Source organism: Parus major, chromosome 6, assembly GCF_001522545.3.
Source record: "Parus major isolate Abel chromosome 6, Parus_major1.1, whole genome shotgun sequence".
Lineage (NCBI taxonomy): Eukaryota > Metazoa > Chordata > Aves > Passeriformes > Paridae > Parus > Parus major.
Window position 1 is genome coordinate 27,845,471 of NC_031775.1, and position 27,988 is coordinate 27,873,458.

The 27,988-nt window shown below is 42.0% G+C and overlaps 1 protein-coding gene across 3 annotated transcripts; it reads left to right on the plus strand.

The window, feature by feature from the left end:
- On the plus strand, positions 1-27,967 carry SLC18A2 (solute carrier family 18 member A2). 3 transcript variants are annotated; one of them, XM_015633322.3, is made up of 15 exons: positions 5-195; positions 1,950-2,301; positions 9,552-9,610; positions 11,653-11,736; positions 14,081-14,173; positions 14,568-14,657; positions 14,744-14,787; positions 14,862-14,922; positions 18,268-18,363; positions 21,215-21,293; positions 21,542-21,593; positions 22,008-22,071; positions 23,039-23,158; positions 23,719-23,852; positions 25,694-27,967. In XM_015633322.3, exons 1-15 carry the CDS (start codon positions 75-77, stop codon positions 25,802-25,804), a joined length of 1,560 nt encoding a protein of 519 aa, XP_015488808.1. In that variant the 5' UTR covers positions 5-74; the 3' UTR covers positions 25,805-27,967. The 3 variants fall into 3 exon arrangements, with proteins under 3 accessions (XP_015488809.1, XP_015488808.1, XP_033371365.1); XM_033515474.1 differs by lacking the exon at positions 5-195 and adding an exon at positions 440-1,053; XM_015633323.3 differs by lacking the exons at positions 23,719-23,852; positions 25,694-27,967 and adding an exon at positions 22,485-22,626 and having other exon boundaries at positions 1-195; positions 23,039-23,120.
- Positions 27,968-27,988: the final 21 nt, after the last annotated feature.

The window sequence follows — 27,988 nt, forward strand, 5'->3', positions numbered from 1 at the left end:
GTGTCCGTGTCCGTGTCCGTGTCCGTGTCCGTGTCCGTGTCCCCGCCGGGCTCGGTGTCCCCGGGGGCCGGAGCATGGCTTGGGGCGAGCTGGGGCTGCTCCGCTGGCTGCGGGAGAGCCGCCAGTCCCGCAAACTCATCCTGCTCATCGTCTTCATCGCGCTGCTGCTGGACAACATGCTGCTCACCGTGGTCGGTAGGTGAAATGGGCTTCTTGCCCTCCCCCGGGCTCTGCCAGGAATGATGTCCGGCGGCTGATGTGCTCCCTAGTGCCTGATTAATGCTCCCAAACCCAGCGTTTGCAAACACTGCTTCATTTATTTTTGGTTTTAACCGTGAATTCTATTCCAGGCATCGCGAACGCGCCGCCGTGGACATCAAAGTCTTGCTTTATTTCCATGTTAATTGCAAGATAAAAAACGGTATAAAAAGATCCTTAATAACTCTTCCCCCCCCGCTTTTTCTTTTTTTTTTTCTTATTTTTTTTCTCTTTTTCCTGCTAAACGCCACTAATACTTTATAGAACGATAGATAACAGTATTTTTAGCTCATCATCATTTTTTCTCCTGTGGTCGTGCAACTGAAACAACCAGCTAGATAACATTGGAGATGCCTGTTTCCTTGTGATAGTTCCTGTTTCCCCCACACTGGTCTTAAAATGATAGGTTAATAAGAAATTTATCTAAGTCACTTTTAAGAAAAGCACTTCCATGAGTTACTTTAATAAAATAATACAAGTTTTGATCAAAGTCTAAGATCCAACTTTTAATGGCTTCAGTGGCGCAGTGTCAAGATTCAGAAATCTACTCAAATAAGACAATTGAATATTTTTCACTGGTAGACTTAGAACTCCTCATATTCAAATATTTATATGAATTGAAAGAATATGGTCCAGAGAAACCAGTGGCTCATGGATGTGCACACAAACACACAGGAATGCACATGGTTCTCCTGGAAGTGGCTTGGTCTGTGCAGAGCCAGCTCCCAGGTGATGCTGCAGACTCAGCTTCTCAATTTCTTGAAGGGGTTTCAGGTTAAAAGTTGATGCCATAAGGTAAACCTTAGTTAGAAAATATATATTTTTTTGCAGGTTGATTTTGGAATTTCTTTTTCGTTAACACATCACCTTATAAAATTATTATCATTTTATTACTTGTTTAGTAATATGTATGCTAGAAGCCCTATAAATTATTACAGTTTGCAGACTTGAGGGGCTGGGCTTTTTCAGGATGAAATGCAAGATGGGAAGGGGTGGTTCTGTCACTTTTATTAAAATGAATGAACCTGACATCTGTTTTTACAAACTCTGAAATCCTCATGTCTGAGATACATATTAATGCAATTAAATCTCAGCTAAGATCCTAAAACATGTAAGCATGGTTTCTTTGGATGATTTTCAATGTAAATTTTAAAATAATGAGACTTGCAAATATCAACATATAAGTTCCTTGATATAGGTCTGTTAACGTTTTTCCTTCTTATGGCTGGTACTTATCAATATTTCTGTGGTTTATTTTAGAAATCTTTTTTATTGTATTTTTTATATTTTGGTTTAATAATTATTCCAGTGCTCTTCTCATTATTCATGCTTTTGCAGCCCAATAAGAGGACTTGTGCAGCCACATGCAACAAAGAGGCTTCAGACCTGGGTTTTGATACATCTGATATTTTGCTTAATGATGTATTTATAGAAAACCTTATGGAAATCTTATGAAAGCTGGCAAAAAATTAAGAAGAATGTAAATTAACATTCTTTTTAACTGCACTTCTGAGTTATGGGTGTGTTTTTTCCCATGAGCAAATTTCTTTTTCAGTTCTGTGTTTCTGAATGTGCTCTGTAGGAAAGCCTTGCATTCCCTGATCAGTGGCAAAGCAAGCAAGACAACTTGGTGATCCCATCTACAAATAACCTGATAGTAAGATGCCAATGTATTCTATTTGTTTTTCCAGTGCCAATAATTCCCAGTTACCTTTACAGCATCGAACACGAGAAAAATGCCACAGAAATGCAGACCACTAAGCCTAACCCACCCCCAGCAACGATGGACAATTTTCACAGCATCTTTTCCTACTACGACAATTCCACCATGGTGACTGGGAACGAATCTGGCGAGACCCAGCGCGGAGAGCTGCAGCCAACCCCGACAGAGCAGATGGTTGTGAGTGTGACCCCTGCCCCCTCTGACTGCCCCAAGGATGACAAGGAGCTGCTGAATGAGAACGTCCGAGTCGGTCTCTTGTTTGCTTCCAAAGCAACAGTGCAGCTGATGACCAACCCCTTCATAGGGCCTCTGACAAACAGGTATTTTCAGGATTTCGCACTGATGTTTTAGCCCAGATTACTGTTTCAAACAGATTATTCTTAATTCTCTTTTTGGCCCTGTCTTACTGCCTTCTTGCTTTTTCTGGAGGAATATTTTAGTGAAGTACCTTTGGTGAACGCTTCTAAGCACGCCCTTTCCAATGTATTGCACATCAGCCATCAGTATCACACACTTTTCCTCCAGCTTCTGGGACCCTGGGTTTTTACAGAAACCTTTGCTGAGATGGTGTTGAAATATCTCCCCTATAGTTACAGGAGGCCAAAAGACTCTGCAGTGTAGTATTCACCAGGATTGTGAATTTTCAGTATTCCTGTGGCACCCACGTTAGACAAAGATGATATTGGAACTGTAGGCAGGGTTCAGATCCCTTCCTGCTCTCCCTGAGAGGAGCAGCTCTTGGTGTGATGTGGTGGGTGATGGTTTGGAGTTGTCTGAGGTGAGAATCAGTGGGAAATTTGTGAAAAGTGAACAAATGTCCAAGTTTGCTGATGCCATGTTCATCACCAGGTTCAGTGGGTCCCACATTCCCATTGGTACATGACTCTGCCCAGCCTTCTAATTGCTGCCTCTAAATTCATGGGAATTCATGATGTCTTGAACCAAATACGTGTAAATGGGACTTTACAGAAAACCTATTTGAACCAGGGTAAAGCTTATAAAAACAGTTACCAATGACTTAAAGCCCCTCTTCAAATCCAAGTACTTGTGTTGCTTACATGAAGATTAAAAAGTATAAATAATGTCATTTAAATGTTTGACATTAATAATTAAGTTGATTTCATTGTTAGTATTTTGTGTAACCACTCCCTGCAGAAGCAGCTTCAGTTCTCTCAAACAGACTGTGACCTCAATCTCTGCAGGAAAGAAACTCCAAACTGTATTTAGTCAGGTCACTGATCTGCATATTTCTGATGTAAGATGTTTTCATAGAGAATTATTCCTTCCAGAAAATAATACGCAGCAGAAATTTGTACTTGTAGAACACTTTTGTTTAAGCAGTCAATGTCCATCAGAGGTGACAATACTTAAAACAACCAACATGCTCCAATGCCAGATATTTCAGATTTTGAAGCCACAACTACCTTGCTTTGGTTTTAAAGTGTATATATACATAAAATATAAAAAAATATAAAAATATATAACTATAACTATAACTATAACTATAACTATAACTAAATATAAATAGTCTGAGTGTTTCCTTTCAGTCTAATAAAAAGTATCCAGCTGAGGGCTAAGCACCATTTGGACTCACAGTGTTATGTATTCAAAACCTGTGTTTGATCTGTGGAACTGATCTAAACACAATAGACAGTTTCATTTCTGTCTCATTTCCCCTTATCACCAATACATATCACCTACACAGATATAAGTATGCCACCACAAAATTACTTTTGCACAAATATTGCTGCCAGCTGAGAAGGATTTTTCTTACCTGTATTGTTTAGTCAGGAAATCATAGCTCCTCTGTAGGTAAAGTCCCATAACAACAAATCATGTTTTTATAATAGTTCTTTGGATGTGCTTCTAGATTTTCCAAACTGCCTAAATTGTTGCCCTGTTGATATTTGCTCTTTTTGTGTTAGTGCCACCATTTCCTGCCAAAACAGGAGAAAGGTGTGTGGTCACAGCTCTGGGATGTGCATGATGCATCCCTGTGTTTGGCAATGAGGCAGGAGGTGTTCTTGTAGCATCTCCCTTTCCTGGCAGCACAGCAGTGTGAGCTTTAGTGCTGGGAGCTGAGTTTCCCCCTGGAAACTTCCCGCAGGTTTTTGCCTGGGGCAGGGTGTGTGTCTGCAGGGCCAGGTTTGCTCACATGCCCAGTGAGTGTGAGAAGGAAGAACAAGGAGCACGTCATCCCATCATCCCACATGACAAACTCTTCCCTCATACAGCTGAAGTGAGTGCCTTAATGGAAAAGTGGCCCTAAATTAGATTTAGGGTTCACTGGTTTTCTTTCATGCATTATTTGTATCTTGGTACTGGTATCAGCCTTTCTTCTGAGAAATGTTTAATGGGAAATATCAGTTAACACATTTCTCAATTAACTCTAGAAACTATTGTAGATCCTCCCCCTCTTAAACTGACAATTTCTAATAACAATGTATATGATCAGCTAAAATTTGTGATTGTATAAATCAAACAGAAAATATCTGGGTAATTGTTAGAAAGATCCTTACCACTGATAAGCTGTTTGGTTACTGTTAAGCTTTTTGCCTTTATTGCTTCTACAAAATTCCAGCAAAATATCAAAGCTTAAGGAGAAATGCTTTCTTGTTTCAAGATCAGCGTGGACAGTTGGTTAAGATGCCCAGTAAGTTTCTTTTTCAAATGAGTAGCACACTGTGTACAGTGATATTTATTTTCCAATAGCTGTTCAAGAGTGATGTAGAATTTTAGTCAAGTGCTGGTTTTCACCAGGCACTGGCTTTGAGTGCTCAAGTTTGTACAGCCAGCAACAGGATGTTGCACTCATATGAGTCTGTGCAAATAATCACTATTTTTTAGGTTTTCTGAAAGTTTTGGAGACCTGTTTTCCCTTCCTTTAAAATTACTGAAGATGTAGATTTTCAAAAGCAAATTTCAGAATTGATTTCATTCAAGGAGTATGTCCTGCAAAGAACATTTCTGATTTAAAGCCCAGCTCTTTTCACGCAACACCAGACACACCTGGCTCAGAGAGCGGGTTTGCATTTCCTGAAACAATTCAAGTTCCCATGCCCTAACAAAGTTCTAGCAGAGCAAACACCAGTGATGGCTTTGCCATAGGAAGTTAACAACACACTTCCTACCCTGGCACAGTTTCAGGGCAGAGCTGATAAGATTTTGTGGGTCAGAAGCACATTATGTTTTTCCTGCTGGTGAAATTTGTAAGATACTGTGCACAAAGCATTTGACACAGGGCTCTTTGTGAGTAGGATGCACTGGCAGGGGGGGAGTGAAAGCTCTGCCTAAAGCTGTCCAGTGAAGAGAGTGGGCAGAAGGCTGCCCTTTATACCTCACTGGGTATATTTTATCCAACTGCACTGGGATGGGAGCCCAGAGGAGCTGTGGCTGCCCCATCCCTGGAAGTGCCCAAGGATGGGGCTCTGAGCAACCTGATCCAGTGGAAGGTGTCCCTGCCCACGGCAGGGGGTTGGAAGGAGATGGGGTCTAAGCTCCCTTTCCCCCAAACCATTCTGTGGTTCTCTGACTCACTCCACTGCTGTTTTCAAACTCTGACCAAGCTCTGTGCACCAGGCTGTGAGCCCAGCTATGCCAGCCCCTCAGCCACCAGAGCCAATCAATGCCTTTGCCTTCTTCTTTTCATCAGTCTGGAAAAATGTGTAGTTTTAGCCTTGTCCTTATTCATATCAGCCTCAAAAAACATTAAAAAATTAATAGCTATTTTCATCGTCACCCTCATTTTGACACCATCCTGGCTACAGCTTTGAACTCCTTTCCATGAGAGAGCGAGTGAGCAGCTGGGACCACAATGTGTTCGTGCCCAAGACACACAAAAGAAGGAAGCAGAGGAATAAATAACATTTGTAACTACCTATTTACAGTACAGCTCCTATGTGAGCTTTCCTTTCAGGCTCTGGCAGGAGACTGAAGTGACCTGTTCTGCAGGCCACGCTGTCCCTCTGCCTTCCCTGTGCTCCAGCATGGGACCACATGCCCCGGTCCTATGACCCTATGTATTCTTCTTTAACTCCACAAATATTAAATGGTTCCTTGGTTCAGAACCTCGAAGAACATATTCTTGGCATAAGTCCTCCCCAGTCTTCACTGCCAGTGAAGAAGAGAGCCAGAGTGCCAGTGAGGACAGAGCTAGCAAGGGGTGCTCACGGGGGTACCGTGGAGCTGTGTAACAGCAGGGTTGGAATCAGTGGATTTGCAGCACTGTAATTGATAATTAGGCTCTAATAATCCACAGCTGCTCACCTGGTCAATGTAACCTTTATTGTGCTGATGCACAGAACCAACAATCTGTTGTCTTATTCTAGAGTAATCTTGTTAATGGGTATAAATAATTTCCTGAGAGCCCTACAATCTGGAACCACAGTGACTGAGGTGGAGTTCATTTGGGCATTCTCCATCAGTGGCAGCCTTTCTTTTCCATGCTTCAAGGAGTGACTCTGACTTTTCCAGAGATCAGAAATACTTGTAATAAGCACTTTTAGCTGCCAGTAGCCTTGGTGAGATGTGCTGGACTCTGCTTCAGAATTGCTTGGAGGGTTTTGAAAGGAGTACCCCAGAAAATTATATACTTGGCCATAGTAACAAGAAAAAATAAGAGAGAAGGCAGGCTGTAATATCCTTTGGTACTGCATCCATGCAGAGGAACAAAATGCAGAGGTAATTGTGATGGAGGGTGCTATGTCATGGCTGAGATAAAAGTCATATTCACTGTCTACACATGGCAAGAACATGAATGGCCCAGGACCAAGGGACAGAATCTCTGAATTGCCTGTTGCAGGTGGTGCCTCTCCTTATGATTATTTCTGTTGTATAGTGCACTTGTTCAGCACAACCTCCCAGTCTGTGCTCTCTAACATCTCTGGAGCAGACCAGAGCAGGGAATGCAGCTGCAGATTAGATATTTGTGGTAGCACAGCTGCCAACTAATTAGTGCTGCTGTTTCAGGAGGAGCTGGGTTTGCCAAGAGGCAGGGTTTGTTGAGGTTGCCCAGGAAAGGACAAACTGCATATCTAAGTAAATGTCAGCTGGATTGTCTCCTGAGAAAGCCCAACCACGGCTTCTAGAGGTTCAGCAATCCCATACAGGGGCAGCACTCCAGAATTGTGCATCTCCACATTGTGGGGGATGCTCTGGGCAATATTATCCTTCCAGATATTATTTGTTTAACTCCCACCCTCTGCTGTGTGTCACTTTCCACCTTTGCTGTGGCCCTGTTTGTCCAAGGAAAAGGAAGAATAAAATCTGCAACTACAAAAAATAAGAACAATGCTTGAACAGTATTACACTGAAGAAGTGAGTTCCAAAATGCTTCCTAACTTCAGCCACCACAAAGTTCCCAAGTGTAGGAAGCCTACTGGAAGAGCTGAAATCTCCTTTATTTAGTGTGATAGCACTGCTCATGAATGTTTATGGGAGATCTCACAGCTCATGTCTCTGATGTAATGATGGAAATGGGAATGTGGGGGCCAATTTGGATGGCATTTCATTGCATTTCATGCAAATAACAGTATTATTTCAATGTACTTGCAGCAGAAGCAAATTGCTGTCTTACAGGCCCTGTGTCAAGTCTATGAATGCTGGATTTCTGTACTGAAAGCAGAATTCTCCCTCACAGTGTCCATCCTAGATACATCTGGGATGGCCTTGACAGACCCAACCCTACTTTACTTTGCAGTGGGAAAAGGCATAAGGACATTCATCTTCTGCATTCATGCCCCAGAAAAATCTGGTAATGCTCACCACCAGCAGTATCCAAACCTGCAGGGCTTTTATTTTTTATATTTTTTTTATTTTATTTATTTTGTCTGTACTCCTGTACAGTGCTTTCTTTAGTTGAAAAACTCAAAATCAAAGCAATTATGATCAAACTCTCTGTGGCCTGTTCTACCTGGGCCCACTGGGAAGTGCTCACTTCAGCTCTGAGGCAGGTAAGAAGTTGGCAAGAAGCAATTTTTTATTTCCTCATGTACCTAGAAACAGCATCCCATTGTGTAATACTTATGACACACACAGCAAGGGAAGGGCTGGCTTAGGAAAAATCATTCACTTTAAATAAAGCAGACAAAAAAAATTATTGCTCTTTAATATATCATGTATGAAGATGCTGAGAGATTAAAGTTCTTATTTTAGTATCTTTATCTCTAATTAGTATCTTATTCCCCCTTCCTAAGGCCACGGGGGAAGTTTGTGATAGGGATTTAATTTGCTTTGGTGACACCAGTTCAGGTAAGCAGCACATGAGCAACCAGACTCTGCTGGATATTTAAAACACCCACTTAGAGATTTAAACTAGAAGAACCTGGGCACCATGATTTTATCATATTTATCATATTTTAACGCAGTGATGATTTAAGGCAAAACACCACGTGAAAGCTCAATTTATTTCATTCACAAGAATGAGACAAACAATGAACATTGAGCTCTGCACTTTAGGAAGTTTTCCATTATCAAAGGTCCTTGATTGTATAAAAATACTAATACAAAATCAAAGCTCAGAATAATTATTTTGGTTTGCCTGTGTCATGACTACTGCTATTAAAAGGGACGTTTTTGACCCTTCCATTATTTGATTGACCTGCTTTAACCAACACTGCCCATTTAAATGCACGAGACTGTCAAATCACTGGAAACTGAAATCCTTTGGAAGTACTCCTCTGAAAAGCATGATCCATTGTTGAAGAATTTGGCCATTAAATAATGGCAAATACATTTGAGATGCACAATCCTACAAAAATGAAGCTGTGAGCAAAGTGTGCTGGACAGAATATGCACACTGTCTTCAGAGCTACATGGGTTTTGACTCTAGAGTAGATTTTTAATGGTGTGAAAAATAATATATTGTGATTTTAAATTTTTTTTGTTGAATTTTCAGTTTTATCTGCTCAAAAAATGTATTTGTTTCCCAGCCAGGAAGTTCTTTATTTCCTGAAAATTTGGAAATACTTGCAGCAACCAGGCATTTCTACAGTCTGTTTAGAGTCCTAATGAAGAAATGGGCTGATGAAGAAAGCTTTGATCAGCTCCATTTCTACTCCTAAACCCATGGAAAGCAAAAGTATTATTCTCAGGCTCTTTGGGACTCTTCCAGTGCTCCTGAGGCAAAACTCCCAGAAAAGCTGATGACAAATTTTTCCAGTAAAAAAGCCATTGGCTTGACTATGTCTCATTATAATCATTGTCTCATGAGGATGGAAACAGATGAGCATTGAAACACAACTGGGCTATTTCAAAGTTCAGCACACTCAGGGAAACCTTCCCTTGGCGTATCTTTGGCAACCCCATGGAGGCCCAGAGGGGTTTTATTTGGAGCAATTAAGGCAGGATAAGAATGGGGCAATCAGGACAATCATGAGAAGGATTTCCTCCAGGGATTTCAGGTACAAAGTCTGCTGTGTCAGATAAAAATAAATTTTTAATGTGGACAAATATGGCCATGTGGTCCACAATAAATAGTTCAAGAAACTACAGGTCGGGTTTGTGTGGTGTGTAAACTAGTGTAAAACTAACTCAAAACCTCAGGAATGTGAATATTCATTTTGTTTTCCAGAATAGGCTACCAGATTCCGCTGTTTGCTGGCTTCTGCATCATGTTTGTTTCAACAATCAGTAAGTGCCCACATCTTATTTGGTCTGGCCCAGGCACAACTTTTAAATAAGTGGTCCATAATAATTATCACTAGGAATTCTTCTTGCTGAGGTATGGGGACTAATTTCCAAGGAAAATCTAAGGGAGTCAGCTCCATGTTGATGGTGGTACTGATGAGTTTTGAACAAGTGCTCTCTTGGGAACCACAACTCTTCATCCCACCTCAGCAGATCTCTTCCTTTGCTGAATCTTTCAGGTTTTTCTGACCTGGAGCAGTGCTCAGGCACTTTAGACAGGCATGGGAGAGCTGTCTTGCAAGGCCCTGAACAAGTAGATATCATGGGGGTTTATCAGAAAGATTGTGAGGCTGCAGTGGCTCATGAGGAGAGGATGAGTCAACAGGATCACAGCGTTGCTAAACATCGCTGTGGGATGTGCAAACAGGAGCACAGCCTGCAAGTCAGCTGAAATAATTTGCCTGCTTTAATGGCATTGATAAGGCTTCAGCTGCTGTTTTATGTTTGGTTTTGGCCTGACATTTAAAGCTGTGGCCCAGGCAGAGTACAGAGAACATCAAGGCTCATTAGAAGCCTGTGAGGATCGGTGAAAGAGCCGTTTTTGCCTCAGAAGGAAGATATAAGATGTATTGGAGCCTATGACAAAAAAAAGAAGGGGACAAAGAGTTTTCCATGTCCACTGTAAATAAAAGAAAGAATGAGAGGTTTCCCAGAGGAGATGTGGATGCCCCATCCCTGGAAGTGCTCAAGACCAGGTTGGATGGGGCTTGGAGCAACCTCATCTAGTGGAAAGTGTCCCTGCCATTGAGCCAGGTGATCTTTAAGGTCTCTTCTAACCCAAAACATTCCATGGTTCTAAGACCTTAAAACTGTATCATCAAGGGGACTGAAGTACTAGAGAGGATGACCTGGTCTTAGAGCCACTGACAACTCTGTGTTTTAGGAACACATTAGATAAACTCTGGTTGGGATGTGGGTAAGAGTAGTGAGGCTAATTCATGGCAGAGCAGAGAACTGCTGAAATTCCTTTTTCCTTGATTTTTATTGAGTTTTATGTGTCCACACAGTAGGGATTTTTGTAAAACGTGGTGAAAAGCCCCAAGAGGCACAATCTCACAGGGTAGGTGGGAGGAGTGGACGTGGATCCCATGATTAGTTGGTGGATACCACCTTCCTGCAGCTGTAACCTGCCCAGCAAAATTCCTTAGGTGGCCAACAGATGGGAGCTGAAAAAAAACCTTTATGAACTCACTCTAGATTTAATGACACTGACAACAATGTGGGCTCTACAGAGAAGTGGTCGAATTTCTGAGAAACTCCTATTTTTCAGTGTTGTGGGTGGGAAATTTAGCCAGGCTGAGTGCAGCATCCAGGGGCTCTGTCCCAAAAGTCAGGGAGTGGCTGAGGGTGAAGCCTGGGGTTAAATCTCTTGGGGAAAGGAGAGTGGCACATCCTCTGCTGCAGTTTCCCTGCTATTGGGAGGAGAAGGAACTTGCTTGAGGTTTTGGGTGGGGGGATCTGGCTTCCCTGCTCCTTCAGCCAGCTGTGTTCCACACATCTGGCAGCAGCAGGGGAAAACCTCTCTCCACCCACTCATTACTGGAGGGAAATTACTGGTGAGTGGGTGTTACATCCTGCCTTCCCCATGTGCCTGCAGCTCCAGACTGGGCAGCCTTAAAAGAACCAGCGTGGAGAGGTGAGGCTGGAAAGAAAATTCTTATTACTCCTCTTGTGTGCAGCTGAACCACAGCAGATGTAATCAAATCCTGAGTAATTAGTTAAAACTGCTTGGGCTCTTGCATTCGGTGTTACCTGGAGGCTTAGACACCTGAGAGCAATTCAACACTGACACATCTAAATGCAATAAGAGAAAATAATGCAGTTAGCATTGGAAGTGGCACAAGTCACTGTAAACACTTGACTGGACTGTAGAAAGTTTTTGTGATAGTTTCAAGAAATTGAACTTTTTAACCTAGTTAGAGTTAACCTAATTTTAAAAATTACCTGGTTTTTTTGTTGTTGTTTTGTTTTTTTTTCCCCTGCAGTGTTTGCCTTCTCTGGAAGCTATGCATTACTATTTATTGCCAGGTCCCTTCAAGGAGTGGGTTCCTCGTGTTCTTCTGTGGCAGGTAAGAGAAGAGATGATAGAGAAAAATGAAAATCACTTTCAGTAGTTTTTTTAATTGAATTTTGTCAGCACATTCAGTAATTAATACAAAAATATTCAATTGAATCAATTTTATTTTTTTCTCCCTGTCTCTTTTATATGAAGTAGCTCAAAAGCAAATGTCTTTTAAGACTTCCTTGGTATTTGGGTTGCAGTAAGGTAGAGCACTAAATGAACTGCACTCTCCCTGGGATTTCTGCACCTGTGTCTTCAACATTTTTAATTCATTTTTAGCCATTTTAAAGGTCACTGGGAACTTATGTTGGTACTTATTACAGTTAGAACAGCAGCTCTGTCTGCTACAGAAATTTCTGTTATAAAATACTGTTTTCTAGGGTTTACCATGCTGGCTGTCAGCTTGGGCTCAGTATTTCTGTACCACATTTCCAGAAAAAGTGTCTCATTTTCAAATGAGTAGGTAAAACAGAGTATGGGTTTTCAGCCCAAATTATTTCACCATTCTTGAGGCTGAGGCTGGAGAAAACATGTTTTGTTCATGCTGAGTATTTCAATCTTGAAAAAAATTCCTGCAATGTCAGGAACTGATGCCTGTTAAGGTTTCAAGTCAAGTTTCTTTCCCAAGGGAAGACATTCCAGAATCAAAATCCTTGCTCAGCTGTAACTCAGTCCCTGTGCAAGGGAACACCTTGAGCTACGGGCTCTTGGGTGAACACAATACTTTCTTTTTTTTTTCTCAGCCAATGTAGACAAAAGAGCAGAAAAGGCCAAGGACCATCTAGCCCACCCCTTCCTGAAGGCAGGATCAACTTAATATCTGTCATTCCTCATGCACACTTGACAGGCACGACCTCAGAAGCCTCCAGAACTGCCCTCAGCATCCAGCTTGGTGCTTAAGTACATTTACGGTCAGGAAGGTTTTTTCCTGATGTCTCATCTAAAGACTTTACTGCCATGTGAACTTATTTCTGCTTCCCATCCTTCAGAGAACACAAAGAACAGTTTCCTTTCTTTATCTTCCTGGCTCTCTTTCATATTGCAAGACTGTTATCACCACTCACAACAGTTTTATCCTCTGTGCTTTAAAGTAGGAAGACTTGCAGCTGTCCCTCACCCATGTTATTCTGGGCCCTTGCTCACCCTCGTTGCCATTCTGTGCATGGTCTCCAGGCACCCCCAGATTTCTCCCTGTGCTGCTCCAGAAGCAGACCCAGCCCTGGGAAGAAGCTCTGGCTCCTTACAGGGTCCCCAGCAGTGAGATTCTCATCCTGTATCTCACAGGCAAAGGAAGTTTTTTGTGTACCACTGCTGCCAGTCATTTACTGCCCTACATTTGTGTGTGCAATCATCCTTATCTAGGGAGAACTTTGTGTTATTGTCTTTGCATTGCCCACTCCTTCTTTTCTTCCAGATTATTTCCCCAAATCCCACATTCATGGTGAATTCTAACGCAGCTCTAACAGCTCTCCAGCTGTTCATGCAAACAATTGATGTCATCCACTCTTTTCACAGTAATCCACTCAGGACCTCTGCTCTTTTGATGCGCATCATGGATGGTATTTACTGAGTGATCAACCATGCAATGTATTGTTTTCCTTCTCTGTGTAGCTGTGGACCTTATTTACTGAGTCCTATGTAAATCTTGGTTTGAAAACAGAATTATTAATTTCTATAAGGACTCTTCTGCAGCAGTTACGTCTACAGTGTCTGAGTGCTCCACAAAAAGACAAGCAAATTAGGCTTCATGTTTCCTTTTATGAAATGAAGGTTCATAATCAAGAGCAGAAATAAGGCATGTGAAGATAAAGGTCAAAAGGATCCTTTAATTTTCTGATGCTGAACTTGAAATACTCATTTACAAAGCAATCAGCTCTGCATAATTTCTCATGCCCAGAGCTCTGTCCACAGTTGGAGCTAAGTGGACACCAGACCTTTGTGCACTCCAAGTATAAATAAATGATGGTGAATACTTGTCAAAAGCTTTGTTTCTGCCCATTGGAAAGCATCATCTAAAAGCTCTGTGACAAAGAGATGAATAAAGGATCTAACAAATAAGGGCATCACTAAATTATCTGACTAATACTGCACAACAGAACATGGTCTTGGGGACCATGGACATTGCCAGGCCCATTTTTGCTTGGAAGTTAGTTCTGTGGGGAAGGACTATATATATAGATATATCTGTGTGTGTGTGTGTATGTATATACAAAAATACTCGGTCATTTCTGTATAATGTTTAGTAGGTGTGGCAAATGATGACCATAAACTGTGGCACACAGATGCTTAATTTTGTGCTGTACTTTTTTATTTTCTTTGTCTCCCTTTATTTTATTTTTGTTTCATTGTAGGGATGGGCTTGCTTGCCACTGTCTATACAGATGATGAAGAGAGAGGCAATGCAATGGGAATTGCACTTGGAGGCCTGGCTATGGGAGTATTAGGTCAGTGAGTTGGAGGCTCTTCTGGCAAAAGAAACCATCCCAAAGCATGATTTTGGGACCTCTGAAAGCAGCAGAAGGATCTCCTTGGGTGTCATGGTATTGTGCAGTCTCCAGACAGGATTCATGGTGCATGTGAGCAGCTTGTCCCACAGCAGACATTCCCTATGTGGATACACGTGTCAAGCAGTAATCTCTGAGATTTTTGGGGTTTGTTTACATTGCAGAATGTTTTGGGGAATGAACAATATGTTATTGCCATGATCAATAATCTTTGTGGGGATTTTCAGGCTGGATTTTTGGTTGCTGTGTGCCAGTAGCAGAATGCCCAAGCACTCACAGGGGATTTGTTCAGAGTCAGAGTCTTCACAACTGTATCCTTTTCTTTCCTTGGCAGTGGGCCCCCCTTTTGGGAGTGTCATGTACGAGTTTGTGGGGAAGAGCTCTCCTTTCCTGGTGCTGGCAGCCCTGGCTCTGTTCGATGGAGGTCAGTAGGTACCCTGAGGCACATCCCTCTCCTGCTGGCCATCCCCCTTCATGGAGGAGTGTTACACCACTGATTTCTTTTCACAGCTGTTCAGTTACTTGTTCTGCAGCCCTCCAGAACACAGGCAGAAGTGAGTATTAAGGTAAAACACTGCAGGAATGGGTGTCACCTTGCCTTTCCTAATCCCAAGCTTTTGTTTCGCAGAGTCAGAAGGGGACACCTTTACTGACACTTTTGAAGGACCCATATATCATTATTGCAGCAGGTACCAGACCTTTTTTTTCCTTCTTTAAACCAGCCATTGATGCCATCCCTGGTCCCTTGGCATGCTTTGGGCTGAGCTGCTCTAACAGTGTTGTCATTTGCTGGTTTACTTTATGTGAAGATCTAAGAATGTGTTGGTAATACAGAGTGAATGTACCAGTAAAAGCAAAAAAGGCAGAAAACTTGAAATAAATGTGAAGTAACTGAGAGGCCACTAATGACTTGCAGGTTCCTGCTGAGGCAATGAGATGTGGCCAGGAAATTTCTTGTGAGGCAAGTGCCTTGGCCAAGGCTTTCAGAGTGGGGGATTGCCAGCACATCACAGGCAGGCACAGAGAATAACACTGAACTTTGTTTCTGTTTGAAGAGGGAGTGAGTTTGGTCTCTTGAGCCTGAATTGTATTTCAGGAAAGGTTTGGGTGGAATGGTGAGTGGTGTTTGGTATTATATATATATAATTTTTCTAATGAGCCTTTCTGTCTCAAGAGAGGTTTGTCTTTTTGCATCGCACATTGTTGAATGTTTACTCTGAAGTCTGTAATTAAGCCTGGCCCTTTCTAATGTTGATAAAATACCTGGAAACAGATAAATATTTTCACAGTACTGTTTCTTCATCCTAGCTTATTTGTCTAACAGAACAATTCTCCCAGGCATTTCTGAAAGTTTTCTGTTTCTTGCTGATCTTAGGGAATTATCATAACCTTAACTCTGTGTCTTGGTTGAGCTGTGACTCAAGTTATACAAACCCTTTTGCTTGAGAACTTCTTGAAGCATGAAAAAACCACTGAATAAGAGTATTTGAGGGAAAAGTATAGCAAAGACAGTACTTGTCATAAGAGATCAGATTTGCCATTCAGCTGACTCAGTAACTTCTCTTACAGCAGTTAAAGCATATGAAGTATGAGAAAGTCCCTCCCATGGATTATCAATGGGCTTAGGGGGAGAACCTGGGGACTCTGCCTAAGGGACAGAGGCTGCCCAGGGCTTTGACAGCACAGGTGATGCTCATGTTCTCTAACCTCAGCCTTCTCTCCTTGCTTTATTTCCCTTGCAGACCAAATTTGGTTTTGTCAGAGCTGAATGCCAAATGCTCTGGTTAGTGTCAGAGGTGATGCTACACGTTCTGTGCCATCAGTACCCATTGACCAGGCAGGAGAAATGTCACTGATATGTTTTGTCACTCTGGAGGAAGCTCAGGGAGTGAAACCAGTGACATTCTTGAATCCAAACCTCACTGACAGGGATTCCAGGAAAATCAGTGTTACTGCCTGACAAAGTTGCATGGACTGACAAGTTAATTTAAACCATCAGATTCAAAAACCAGAGCTGAGACAGGTATTGTGAACACACAGGTCCTTGAGAAGGTGTGGGACAGCTTTTCACTGGGTCCAAGCTCTTTCACAGGAAAATGCCAGTGGTGTCTGTGGCTGCCAAAAGCTGAGGGGGTTCTTGGCTGTGGAGATGAGATTCAGCTGGAAGGCTGCAGTTTCACACCTTCTGGCCAGCACAGGACATTTAATCTAATTCAAGGAAGAAAAGATGTAGGATTCATGCTCTCAACACATGGCACTTTAAAGAAAGGTTGGCTTCGTGCAAGACTGGGGAAAGAAATAATTTATCTTCTTTTGAGGAAGCTTTGCTGAGGCAGCAGGCTCTTGGACTTTGCCCCAAGATTGCAGAGTACCAGCTCAGGCTCTCACTTTTCTCTTGGGGCACATTCTACAGATCTGAAGTACCTTTATCACCCTGAGTACTTTGGTAAGCTCTGGAGATGCTTCCTGGCCTAAAGAGAAGTAGGTGCCACAACTGTGTGCAAGCTAGCCTGTTTCTCCTTCCTTTGTGGGGTTTGCTCAGAATAGAATAAATCCTTTGCTATTTAAGCTGTCTCAGTTAGAATGGTCCTGCTTCCACTTTGTGCAGCCTGAAATGTTTTGTCCAGCATCAAGGAAGCTGTTTGAGCATGGCTGATTTTGGCCTGGAAGAGCCCCAAGGTTTTTAACTGGGGCTCCTTCCAGACCCTCTCTGGGAGCTTGCAGCAGAGTGGAGAGGTTGGCTTTTGTCTTTAGGGTAAAGCAGTGCTGAACTGTTGCTCCTTGCCCAGGGAGGGGAGTGAGCCAGCTAGCCAGCAAGTTCATTTTAGGAACTGTGGATACTCAGTCTAATGTATTCTGACAGGTTTGAGCAAAGAATGACATCAGTGCTCATTTGGTTTTGAACCTTATGATGAGGAACTCCTTGTGAGAGAAATAATGTTTCTCTGACCTCTGAAATATTCAGCTTATTTTTTTTTTAAAAAAAAAAAAAAGAAAAAAAAAAGGACAAAAAAAATTTATAGTAAATGACTGGAAGAGTCCAGAATATTTTCCTGAAATTCAGTGGCTGTAAGTATTAGGAAGAAAGATGGGAACACAACTTGAGGTTGTCACTTCCAGCAGTGACTTCCAAAAGCCATTTTGTAAGGGATTAGCAGAGGGGACATGTCCTGTTGCCCTGCATTAAGCTTTGAGTGCCTGAGGGTCTTTTGAGTAAGCGTGAAAGGCCTCTTGAATGCAAAGAAATACCGTGGGGTTTCATAATCCCTCCACTAAAGCTGAAGTGCACTGCTGAGGAGAGATGAACACGACACAAACCCACTGGAGCCTGGCACTGCAGGCAGTGGTGTGGGGCAGAGCTGAGCTGGCAGGCAAGACTGAATCAGCACTTCCACCACTTGATATCCTTTGTGTTGAGTTATTAAAGGTGCAGGGATTCAAAAGAGATTGGTAAGCATTTGAAATCCATAGGGCTGTGCAAGCTCAAAGCCGTGTTTGCTGCACAGGCTGGCTGACTTGTAATCTTGAGAGAAAATTCCCATTTGTGGGGAACAGACCTCCCTGTTGCTGTATCTTGGTATTTTTAGGATCAAGACCTCCCCATCCTGTCATGTGATGTAGGCATGATCTCTCAGATGACAGAGGGTCAGAGCCTGAGCCTCTTACACAACAGGGCTCTGGTATTGCCCCAGGAGACCAGGTAAAGACCAAGTGATTGTAGTTTTAGCTAATCATTTGTACAACAAACCTCATGAACTTTCCAAATGTCATCAAGCTCACTGCGAACTTTCACATTATGAAATAGCTTAACCTTTATTGTAGAATTTCTAGGATAATAGAAACATATAAAAAGTTAGCACTCAGGGATATTACACTGTGTTCTATTTAATGTTAATCACCTTCTGACACATGACAAATAGGGCTGTAAGAAGTGCAAGATTTTATGCAAAAGCATCCATTTTTGCATGGTGTTGTGTTGATAATCTAAAGAAATAATTGCTACTATTTTTTTCCCCTCCCTTTCTTTCTTTAAGGATCAATCTGTTTTGCAAACATGGCTATTGCTATGCTTGAACCAGCTTTACCCATCTGGATGATGGAGACCATGTGCTCAAAAAAATGGCAGCTTGGTAAAGTACAGTATATTGTTTGCATCTCTATATTTTGTCTATTGATTCCCTGAGTTCTGGTCCTGTTAAAGATTATTTGCTTTGGGGATGTAATTTGTTTGGTTGGTTTCTTTTTTATAATCTGTAAAGTGTCAGTGTTAAACCAGCGGAGTTACAAACACTGGTATGTAAGAAAAATACAGTGGGGTGATGTTATTGCAATAGAGGCTCCTGTAATGGGCTGCAGTCACATTTCAAGGAAAAATAGTTTCAGGCAGCCTCAGGACTGGGGTTGATGCAGCTCCACTGGGAATCCCAGCACTGCTTTGGCTGTGAATGCTGGTCAGGGCAGCTGCAAGGTGCCTGTTGAGCTACAGAGCCAGCCTTGCAGAGCAAAACCAGTTGTCTGGATTTTCCCTGTAGGGAATCCCTCCTCAGTTCCTAGTTTGAATTGCCCTGAGCAGGCAGGCACAGAGATCTGCAGCAGGAGCCAGGCATGTTCATGGCAGCACCCCCTCCTTCAGGCCACTCCTGGTGATGTGGAAGAAGGATGGAATTGTGCTTAAGATGTGGCCACGAGGACATGAGGAGCACTTTCCCTTGGAATTGAAATATTTGGCATCCTTTAGTGGTTGCTTAATCACCCCTGTCAACAGAAAGCAGCGGGAGCCCCACCTTGGACCTCGTTATGACTTTTAACAGGGACACAGCCTTGGGAAACCAAGGCCATAGGTGAACATGGAACGTGCCCCATGTGTCCACTGGCATCCAGAGGAAATCTGGGGCAGTTACTTCTTCTTTGAGCTGAACAAGAGCAGGAAAAAACCACCAGAAAGTGAATTAAATTCTAGTGAGTGACAAACCATGTGTGAGGTTGATGTGAATCTTCTTAAGTGGGGGATCCCCAGCCTTCACCTGTCTCTGATTGATTTCATGAAGTGTTCATGGAGCTATTTTTTAATATCTGTGTATAGTATGAAAGAAAAAGAAAAATCCTTCTGGAAAATGATGTTCAGCTGATATCCCTGATCTGTGTTAATGTAGGTGTCCCTACACCCTAGAGAAAGTACAAATTCTAATTAAAGGAATTGATAACTAGAGTGGCCACAGATGCAGCTGTTCATGTACTGCTGAACCTGGCAATAACTGCTAGCCTGTAATACAGCAGAATGAACATGCAGACTTGGGTATTTTGAACCTCAAAAAAGAAAATAAATACTGCCTATCTACTTCCCTCACAGTTTCATACTACTGGTGCAATGGAAATGAGATTTATAAAACTCTTAATTGAACAGAGGTTAATTTAAAACACAATTTTAAATTAAGACTAATTTAACCCCTTAATGGTACAAGTAATTGACTCCATTTCACTTTGTCTGATTTGACAGCATTAATTAAAATTTTTAAGCCTCTTAAATTGTAAATTGAACTTCAGTGTTTTAAGCAAATTGTTATCTTATGCAATTGGAAATCCAGCTGTTTGAAGCCTGATCTGAAGGAGGTCTAAAGAACCTTGATTTGACCAATGAATATTGCTATGCATAAAGTCTATTTAGAAAACTATTGTTCTGCCTCAGTACAGCACAGTTTACAGACCAACCTGTGCAAGTCTTCTTTAACAAGCCTTTGCAGTATTATTTCACTTTTACAGCTGTCAAGGTCTGCTTTGTGAGACTGTTTGGTATAACCAGATAGCTCCAAGCACTACTGAAGTAGCTGTGGTTACACAAGCTAAAATTAAACCTTTCCCCAGCGCCACCACTGTAACCCACAAGGTTTTTAATCACAGGATATTGCTGTGCTAACAATTACCTCTGGATTTTTTTCTTATGAATGTATCAGAGAGATGGGAAGGAAGATGGATAGGCAGGAAATGAGAAAACCTTTGCTGCCCTGGAGAAAGATGAGGAGCAGATACACATGAAGGAAGTGGTTGGATTGTGTACCCTGATGCCAAGGCTGCTTTCTAAATCTCTGGCTGGGTCCTGTCCTGGGACTTGTGTGTAAGGAGAGGATGAATCCTCCTTTACAGACTGTAATAACTGGCTTTTAAACCAGAGATGTCACCAGACAACAGCATCTACTCCAGATACAGCCTCTGCTGTGGCAACTTCAGGGATAGAAACACACTGCTGGTGCCAACAGTGTGCTCTTCCAAGTGGAGGTGGGAAATGAGAGACACAGAATTTACTCAGGTGTCCTCATCTGCAAACTATTACAGTTTTTAAAAGTTTATTTTATTTAAACAAATATGTGTTTAAAAAAAAAATACTAAAAATATGTTGACTTAATAGCTTTGGTACAATTTTAAAGGTTTTTTCTACCCCTACATTATGGATACATGCTTGACTTCAGTCTCTGCTTGACCAAGGGCTACATCATGGCACTACAGACATGCCTGTAACAGGAAGATTTGGGGCATGCCCAGGCTTAGAGGGGGACTGTCACTTGCAAAAAGCCACAGCAGCCCTGCTGTCCCTCCTGCAGGGAGCCCAGAGCACCCTGGGCTGGCTGCATGTGCTCAGCATATGCTCCAGAGGCCCTGCAACTGCAGGAGAGTTCTCTTCTTCACCCATGCCAAAGCTTCTTGTAGGCAGATATAAACCTGTTGCTCTTTGTTGTTCTGTCCCCTCTCCCAGACAGTTCTTGTATCTAATGCTGAAAAAACTCTTTTCAAAGGCATCACGTTGCTCCTGCATTTCACAGATGATGTCCTTAGATTTCATGGGAAGGCTGCAACAAACCGGATATTTGATTCTTTGGGTTCTATTAGATGTGTCCAGATCAAAATTGCAGCATCTGGGATTTATTAGTTTCTTCTAACACTTCACTAAAATCCTTGCTGATAAAACATCTCATTCATATTTTTCAGGCGTTGCTTTTCTTCCAGCCAGCATCTCTTATCTCATTGGGACGAATCTTTTTGGGATACTTGCACACAAAATTGGAAGGTATGCTTAATTTAAAATACTAATCATCTTCCAGTTTCCTTGTGTATCATTTCCAGTGTTTCCCAGGGCAGTTAACTGATAGTGGAAATTATTAAAGCTTGTTCTATAGGAGCAAAATTGCTTTTTTTTTGAACACATTGCTACTTTCGCTGTTTAACTCAGCGCTTCAGACGTGGCTTTGGAACATCCAGGATCAGCTCTAATATCTCATTATCACCCATCTCTGAGTGATGTCTCTTCTTTGATAGGTGGCTTTGTGCTTTGCTCGGGATGCTAATCGTGGGAATAAGTATTTTATGTGTAAGTAGACAATCATGCATCTTTTAAATCACGTGAACGTTTGTGTGCTCATCTTCAAATACGCGCTTTTCCCATGCAACATTTATCACACACTATTAAACAATGTGTGGTTAATAGATTCCAGATCAGAGTTTTGAGTGCTTTCCAATTTCAGTGCTTCAATTATTTTTAGGACTGACGACTCTGAGAGGAGCGTGCTCCTCTGTTGAGGCGTCACTCAGCAGTTTATAATAGTAAGTGTGTCAGTGGTTTAATGGCACAGTTGTCAGAAATGACAGCTCAGAACAAGGATCAAACTCTCAGATCTGTACAAAGTGGGCCATAACTACTTGGAGAATTCATCTCAGAAAAAGAAACTAGCCTCATTAGCACATGCAGCATGACGTAATTAACTGCCTGAAATTTCCTTTATAGGTACCGTTCGCTAAAAACATTTATGGGCTCATAGCACCAACGTTTGGGGTTGGATTTGCCATAGGTAAGAAAATTTGCAATGAGTTCTTACAATCTGTTGTTTCTGTAAAAATGGTTTGGTATGAAATTACAAAGAAAATCAGTTTTGTTGCCATTCTGGCCTAACAGAGGTGAAACCTGAGCTGTGGCCCAAACTGGCAGGCAGAGCAAGGATTAAGGGACAGGGAGTTTGAACTAGGCTGCTTTAGACCAGCTGGGCTCCCAAGCCTGTCCAGTGCCCCAAATCCATAGTTCTTCCTGTACTGGAAAAAGGATTTATATAGACATTTCCACAGGAAAAATAATAATAAAAAAAGGCTTAAATTTTTTGTGCATGAAGAGGAATTCCCAAGCTCACGCACATGTACTCTTCAAGGAACATGTGTGAACTTTCTGGGCCGTGCAGGCAGGCTGCAGTGGAGATCTTTTGCTTTTCAGTGTTTGGCTGCTCAGCAAATGTTCTGGGGCATCTTCACACGAGGGATGTGCAGTGGGGAAAGAAGCTACAGGCACAAATTCAGATCCCAAGTACCTCAGCTGTTTCGTGAGCTGTCTGTGCTGTTTCTTGCCAGGAATGAGGGTGTGTACCAAAAGACATGATAAAAACACCATCAATAGTTTTGTTTGACTTGGGGCTAGTGCTGTCTCTCAGGCCTTCAGTCAGGGTAAGTTCCCACCAGGTAACTTTCCCCTAATGACTTGGCAGGTGATGTGAGGTGGGAGCTTTGCACAGATGGTTGGTGGGAAGTGTGGACACACCCTAAGCTCACATGTCTCCTTTGACACATGTACACATGCCCACACCTGGCCCCAGACACAGCAAAGACCATAAAAAGCAAAACCAATACAGACTTTTTTTCCCACAAATCTTTCCCTTAGTTGTGAATAAGCATCCTTTTCGCTGCTTTCACATCCCTTCTCAGCACGTAGTTCACCAAGACGTTAAAAGAAGGGGAAGAAAAAGCAGCATTTTCCTGGGATGTGTTTTGCAGGGATGGTGGACTCCTCCATGATGCCAATCATGGGCTACCTGGTGGATCTGCGCCACGTGTCAGTCTATGGCAGCGTGTACGCCATAGCCGACGTTGCCTTCTGCATGGGTTTTGCCATAGGTAAGTCCAGCCCTTCCCTGCCTGGAGAGCAGAGTTAAGAAAAGGGGAATCTGCTACAATGCCAGGTGTGATTGCCAGGGGTACTTGCAGATTTTATGGGAAGAGATTCTTATTTTCTGCAAGAAATCAGAGCAGGGGGAATTGTATCTGGCTTCTGTTCCTCTCCTCTGCAGCAATGTTGTGCTCACTTCATGAGCTGTAAGAGGCTTGAAGGTGTCTGAACACAAAAAATGGGATATTCCGAGGAAAGAGGCCTTGGAACATTTAGAGCTAACACCACAGCTGTGTTCCAAGGGTCTGTGAAGGGAATAACTCCCCACTGACCCCCTGCCTCCTTGAGAGCATGACACAGATGCCCTTAGGAACATCTCCAATCTCCTCAAGGAATGTGGGGTATGGAGCCAGGAAAGTTCTATGATATAATCACAAACATGTCTTTACATTCCTCAAGTCCATTTGTAAGATGGGGGGTTTGTATACAAAATGACTGTTGATTAAAGTGACTGCTGCAAACTTTGTTTCTGAGCAATCTCCAGAAAAGGTTTTTTTATCTGTACAAGGTCCCTCTGCTGGTGGTGCCATTGCCAAGGCCATTGGATTCCCATGGCTCATGACAATTATAGGAATTGTGGATATCCTCTTTGCTCCCCTGTGCTTTTTCCTTCGAAGTCCACCTGCCAAAGAGGAGAAAATGGTAAGTGTAACTTGCTTTTGTTTTGTTTTTTGCTTTTTAATTTATTTTTTTGGGGGGGAGGGTGGGTTTAGTGAAACAAATTATTACATTTGCATCTTTGCCTCTAACTTCCTCAAAACAGGAGCAGCACAGTGTGTTTCACCCTCAGGGATTAACTTTGAAATGAACTTCCCCTTCTTTTTATGTCCAAGATGTATAAAGGCAAACCCTTTATTAGATAGATGTTACAAAGTCACAGATTTGATTTTTATGGGACAGGGTCCTGCGGACATTCCTCTGCAGCAGCATACGTTGTGGTGGAGTCGGCACAGAACTCACTTCTCTTTTCCTTGAAGAGCCAGAACTCTCTTGGCCAATTGACCAAATTATTCCTTGGTGTGCCTCAACCTGCTTTTTCCCATGGTCCTCTAGAGTCTATTTTCAATCATCTTTTTTTCCTCTTTCTCCTTCCTTCATACAGTTCACCAATCCCTACAAACTAGTGGCTTCTCTTGTCCAATCTGTGCCACAGGGCTTCTCTTTTAATATAAATTTGCCAAAGACTTAATGCTCCAGAGCACTCAGAGGTCCCCAGCCACTGTGGGGTGTGTAAGAACAGTGTCACCACCTGGAAGTTTAGCCCACACAGCACTCCATCCTTGCTCTTCCTGAAAAAGGCTGATCTGGGCCCAAAATGTAGTTGCTGGTTGCTTATTTGGGTGAAAAGAAACTAATTTTGCATGGTCGTGGTCTTATTCTGCAGTGGAACATCTCTGCAAGGTAAGGACAGCACCTGCTGCTTGTGCTGCTCACTTTGTACTGGCACAAGGTGGAAAATTGAATCTTGCTGAAATGATGGTGCGTGTGAGGCCAGAGACCTTCTGTTCTCCTATTTGGACTGCAGAATCCCAGAGATCCCAGTTAATCCCTTGCCATGACCTTTGCTGACTGCACTTGGTTTAGTTTGCTTTGGTTTTCTTACATTAAATAAGGCTGAGGAACAGAAAGGAAAAAATAAAATAAACTGTTGTTTGCTGGCAATATGAAATTTATCACGAACTTCCATGGCCCCCACAGTTTCACTTGTAACATCACAGCCCCTGAAGGGACAGGAACTCTCCCCATGGCTCCAACACCTTCCAGCATCTGCCACCTCTAATATACCTTGAAATGTAAAATAGCTCCTGTTCCCAAAGTGGCTCATGGCCCTAAAATGATGTGCCAATTCTTTCAGGTTGGAGGAGAGTCAAAAGGAGGGTCCCAAAATTGTGGTCTTTGTGTAGTTATTAACCCCTATATTTAATTACAGTCAGCATGAAGGACACTACACAGCTGTTCCTCGGAACAGCTTGGGACTTGGAACTCCTTGGGAAATTTCAACCCAGAAAATGTAGTATTTTATGATTACCACTTTTAGCCTGCCATGGGTGTCAAGACCACCACTCTTGGCATTATCCTCAGTTATGCTGTTCTGGATCTCCATGGAAAAGGGGGGCAAAAGCAGGAAAAGAGAATTGGTTGGAAGCAGTAGGACTCCTCTTGGCTATTTGTCCAGGTTTTAATGGATGGAAATTAATTATGGGGTGGGTAAACTACTGTATCTGGGGAGCAGGTAGAGGTATTTCAATAATACCTGGGCTGAGTTACTGGAAATAGAAGTTTTCCAGATGCCTTTAGCACCAAAATCCCCCCTCACACAGACCTGTGGACTCGATTTCCCCTAACTAAAATCAGTCTGGGCTCAGCCTCAGGGGAGGAGAGGTGAATCCCTGAGTGGTACATGCAGCATGTTGGCTGTGGTGGAACTGCCCCAGCCTCAGCTGGATGTGAAGCAGAAATACTCACTCTCTGTTCTCTTCCAGGCAATACTCATGGACCACAACTGTCCCGTGAAAACAAAAATGTACACCCAGAACAACATCCAATCCTACCCCATAGGTGAAGAAGAGGAGGAATATGAAAGTGATGAATAACAGAAAAGCCATATAATATATTTAGGTGTACAAAATGCTGTGGTTCATGTGAAACATCTCATCCAGAAATAGGTTTTAGTTGTACTGTAAATTTAATAGTGAAATGGTCAAAAAAAACCAAAGGTATATTATTTATTGCCCGTGACTATAAAGCAGACTGCAAACCGCCTTACAGGGGGGAAAGAGCTTTTATAGACCATTTGTACAGTGTTACTCTTTGTGTATTTAATTTAATTGAATATTAGACTCTATTTTTTATTAAATGTGTAGTAAAAATCTGTATAAAATGTGAATTTTAACTATTTGGTTTTTAAAATCACCTCCTTGACAGTATTTCATACTTTATTTGGAGTTATAGGTTACTGTCAAACTCGAGTCTTTCTTATTTAATTGGAAACTTAAAAAAGCAACCCTCAAAGAAAACCTATCCAGTTTGCATCCTTTTCAGTGCATCGAGTTGGAACTCGGAGTACGGACAGCACTATCACTTTTTTCATCAACTTCAGGTCATAATATATCTAAAAAACTAAATAAGAGGCACAACTTCTCTGCCAGTTTAAATAGTGAGTTCTCCTTGAACCAGCAATGTTGAGGAAAACATGGTTGCTAAACAGATGAGTGTATTGCTATTATTGGTATTTAACAAAATTTTAATCAAGCAGTTGTGCAATATGAAGCCCCCCAAACTCCCAGCAGGTAAACAAGTCTGTATGAACATGCACTGTTCCTTTCCCTTAGCCGGGAATGTAACAGTATCAGGATACTTTTTATATTTCTCTTTTGCATCTTTCACCATATTTCAACTTTATTTTAGCTGCATCTACAGTGAGTGGTTCAGAAAAGCTGCAGTATTACAATATTTAGTCACAGCCTGTACTGAAAGCGAGCTGCAAAGTGGAACAGTTCAACTGACTCTTTTACATGCATTTATAGATACATCTAAAAATTCAATGTACATTTATTTTGTTAAATGAGTTTAAATATACTCTTTGCTTAAACAAATGGAAGCAAAGCCAGTTTGTTGCCACTCAACATTTGGGGACACAGTCCAATACAGGTGAAGTATTGTATTAGGCAGCCCCTGCCTGCACCTAGAAAAAACAAGACTTGGAAAACAAAGCATTTTAAAAAACAATCCCAATGTCCTTCTCAGCCATGGTGTATCATTTCATTTGTAAAATGAAAAATCTTTATGTGCCTTCTCTCATGTAATTGCAGATGTTTTATGTACTACAGCATAAATACTATGTTTACATATAGTTTTGTAAAGCATATATACTATGGTCAAAAAATATGAAAAATATAGTGGATCAAACTTCAAGTATTGCTCTGTCAATAATTATGCATTCAGAACACATCAAAATAAAGTTATCTGACAGAAGTTCATGATCTATTGTAATAAAGTGAGAAAAGAAAAAGGAATGACCCCCCAACCCCATGATTCACCTGCAGTGCTTTACCAGTGTGGGGGAAGCACTTCTCAGAGCTCCTTCAGACACCAAGGTTCCATCCTGGGATGAATTCTTCACCAAGTAATAATTGTGCAGATCAGTGGCTGTTTACATTAGGCTCAGATTTTACTGTGATTTGCACACTTGGAACTTTGCCCCAAGAGCTGTTATTCTACTCCACTGAAGTCTTTTTGTCAACATCAAATTGTTAATCTGATCAAATTTGGGACTGAAATACCAATGCAAGAATTCTAAATTATTACAGGATGTGTTCATCTTTTTGCCAGCTGATCAACAGCGTATTTCTTGAACTCACAAGTATATAATTCAAACTTAGCAACTCACTTTTTTTTTTTAAAGCACTGAAAGGCTTTCTTCATGGCTTTGTTCTGTATTTTTGAGCACATCAAAACTAAGGAGGAGTTTGCATTAATCTGCAACATGAGTATGAGGAGGAGACCCAAGGAGAGATGAATGGATCACATTCCTCTGCTGCAGCTGGAGCCAGGTTTCTGCTGGGTCTTAGGGAGCAGCATCCTCCCATGATTTGCTGAGCAGATCAGTGCAGTGCAGTGACTCCCCTGCTATTGCTCCACTCCTGCTCCACCAGAAGAAGATGATTAATTAAAATCCACACAGTCACCCTCATGTTTGGAATCTCTGGGCCACCTTTCCCCCCACTCCCAAATAAAAACTTAGCAGTTGTTTTGGATATTTTGAGTAATGAGTAACC